The sequence below is a fragment of the Centropristis striata genome, chromosome 8, assembly GCF_030273125.1.
Source record: "Centropristis striata isolate RG_2023a ecotype Rhode Island chromosome 8, C.striata_1.0, whole genome shotgun sequence".
Classification (NCBI taxonomy): Eukaryota; Metazoa; Chordata; class Actinopteri; order Perciformes; family Serranidae; genus Centropristis; species Centropristis striata.
The window spans coordinates 39,618,807-39,621,984 of NC_081524.1; the positions used below are offsets into that span (position 1 = coordinate 39,618,807).

At 31.8% G+C, this 3,178-nt stretch overlaps 1 protein-coding gene across 1 annotated transcript in view; it reads left to right on the forward strand.

The window, feature by feature from the left end:
- fxyd5 (FXYD domain containing ion transport regulator 5) overlaps positions 1–2,955 on the forward strand; it is a 9,829-nt gene extending 6,874 nt beyond the window's left edge. The window contains exons 7-10 of the mRNA XM_059338748.1: positions 247–276; positions 361–435; positions 1,440–1,485; positions 1,960–2,955. Coding sequence (XP_059194731.1) covers positions 247–276; positions 361–435; positions 1,440–1,485; positions 1,960–1,993 — 185 coding nt within the window. The 3' untranslated portion in view covers positions 1,994–2,955. The remainder of the gene's footprint in view (positions 1–246; positions 277–360; positions 436–1,439; positions 1,486–1,959) is intronic.
- The last annotated feature ends 223 nt before the right edge of the window (positions 2,956–3,178 follow it).

Below are 3,178 nucleotides of genomic sequence, written 5' to 3' on the forward strand. Positions count from 1 at the left end.
TTCCAACAGATTAATGCTTGATTGTACCTTATGCAAGAAGAGATAAGATATTTGTGTTGTGGTGCTGTGCTGGCTTATAGATATGGTTTTATACGCCATCAACAGCATGTCAGCGGGGCCAGAACATCTGTCATGCTATCTCTGACTCTGGTTCCCCCGTGATCCTTTTTTTCTTCCTGTAGACGTTTCCTGTGTTCAACAGTCAAACTTAATTCACTGTTCTTCTTCTGCTTTTACTTCTTATAGATCCGAAGTGGGACGAGGGCTTCACCTATGGTGAGAAGCTACATTTGACTGTGTTTTTGTCACATTACCTGTTGTGTCCATGGTTCGTGCTTGATTTTTGTTTTATGTGTCTAGATTATGAGTCGCTGCGCTATGCTGGACTGAGTATTGCAGCAGTACTGTTCATCATGGGCATCATGGTCATTGGCTGTAAGTATAATGTGTCTGAAAGTACTCCTAAAATGTTATTTTATTCAACTGCCCTTATATGGAGTTAGTGGAGTGTCATCAATGAAACAATAAAACTTTAATATAATAGGGAGAAGAATGAGGAAAAAAGGATCAAAATAAATAAACAACATTATACAAAAAGAAACAAATAAATAAAGCAAATAAAGTTTTTATATATATATATATATATATATATATATATATATATTAATGTTTACATTAATCAGACTTTCATCAAATCAAATCAAACTTTTTCAAGCTTTTCATACATAGAAATGTAACACAAAGTGCTTTACAAAAAATAAGAGTAAAAACAGACAATACATATATTACATTACAATACATATATTACATTACATTATATGCCATTATATATATATATATATATATATATATATTAATTAAATTATATTTTTAAGGTCAAAATAAATGTAAGAAAAGATGAAAATGCTTAGAATTATTGCTTTATGTTTTGTTAATTGTATTTTTATTTCCAAATTCATTTATTTTTTTATTTTTTTCTCTTTATATTTCCAAATTCATTTATTCTTTTATGTATTTCTCTTTATATTTCCAAATTTATTTTGTTCCTCTTTATATTTCCAAATGTTTATTTACCTATTGTTTTTGATTTTGTTTCTTTTTATGTTTAACTGAATTTAACTGTTTTAATTGTAAAGCATCTTTGTGTACCCTGAAAAGTGCTCTATAAATAAAATATATTAATTAATTTATTTATTATTATTATTATTATTATTATTATTATTATTATTATTATCATTAGTATTATATTTATTTGTTTATTCATTTGATTTTATATATTTATTTAATTAATTATTATTTTATTTATATCTCTTTATTGTCCAATATTTATATTTACCTGTTCTCTTTTTTATTCCTCTTTTATATTTCCAAAATGTTTATTCTTCTGTTTAGTCTCCTTTATATTTCCACATTTATTATCATATTTTGTCTGACTGTAGGTGGAAGGGTCTGTCGCTCGCCAGGCTGTCGCAGGAAGTCATCGAAGTGAGTCCCTGCAGCTTTTTATTCCTGGTGCCTGTTCAAATTTAGTATTTTTTCCGTGTTTGAGAGGCACATGATTAGCACAAGTGTTGAATAATTTAAGACAATGAAAGATGACAGAAAAAAAGTGATGTTTGACTAAATTACAGTCGGTGTGCGTGAAGGGTAGCCGTGCTTGGGAAACTGCAGTTGAATGAGTTAAGTAATTTATATCACAGGCTAGTGGATGAAAAATGGCAAACAATCAGTCACTTCAGACACAATAGCTCAACAGAATGCTGACTAAAATCTGTGTGATGATTAATGGATCAAAAAGATTATGATTGAGCCATTTGTTGGGCGAAACCGTACCAGCTGCAACAAATGCAAACCAGATTGTTTATTTTCCTTACTGTGGTATATTTGTGTTTGATAAATATAATTGATTGATCAAATAGGGCTTTATTCTTTAAATGCTCTTTGTGTTTACTTTTCCAGATCATATCGAGTGGTCCAAGGGAAAGGAGAGTGAGAGCAGGTGTACGCTGATTAAACTACAGAGCTGCAAGAAACCAACCGGGAAAAAAAAAAAAAACCTCAAGCAAAGCCTGGCAGCATGTGTGTGAATGTAGATTGAGTGACTGTATGCTGCTTGGCAACAGTGTCATAGAAAACACTGAATAAACATAGAAAACATGATTCAAAGTGATGAGTGAAAAAGTGGAACGGTCACTCGCTTCATCTCTGTCAAATGTTGTTTCTATAAAAATAACTGCACTAAAAAAGTAAAGTGATTATTTATCTTGGAAAATAATAAAGAGATTTCTCATATTTTAATCACACCTTCAGCCATGAAGCAGGCTTGTAGCTAATGACCTTTGTATCTTATAACTGATAACACAGCCATAGGCGCTGTCTCGCAGCCAGGATTATTATTAAAGGTTATGAAGAATTACCCTTATAACATCCCATATTTGACAATCTCGCACAACACTTCAGGATGTAAAACTGCAGCTAGGTCACTTCCTCTTACTGCACGCTCTTTACACTTTCAATCTCAACAGAAACGTGATGTTTTGTAAAGGGTGTCTAAGCCTCTTAGTGGCTCTGTGCTTGTAAGTGAGTAAAGCCCGAGATTAAACAAGATCCACTGGCGCATTATCTTTGCATCCATATGGCATCAAAATCATGCAGACAACAAACTGGGAGAAGCATTTTTTATAACAGATTTAATGTCAAAATCAACAGTTCAGCATACCTACATAATATACAGGAGTTCTAATTCTGATCAGAACAGAAGAGTACACAATCAATTTATGATATGACTGCAATAGTTTCTGGTGAGTAATGTTTTATATACTTTGCAAATGATTGTACGATAAAAAAACAATTAATTTGCCCTATACACAATTAATACATACAGTATGGATTCATCTGGATACACAAGTGTATCTTACATTAAAGGGACAGTTCACAATAAAATCTAAATAAATATTTTTCTTCTCACCTGTAATGCTTCTTATCACTCATTCTTGTTTTGATGTGAGTTGCTGAGTGTTATCAGATATCAGCCATAAAGATATCAGCCTTTTGTTGAATATAATCGTACAATATGGCTTGCGGTGCTCTGAAAAACTCAAAAGCAATGTCTCTTTCCAGAAATCATGACCCGGTTGGTGAAGATATACCACAGACCTTTTTGTGAGCAGTTTTCTGT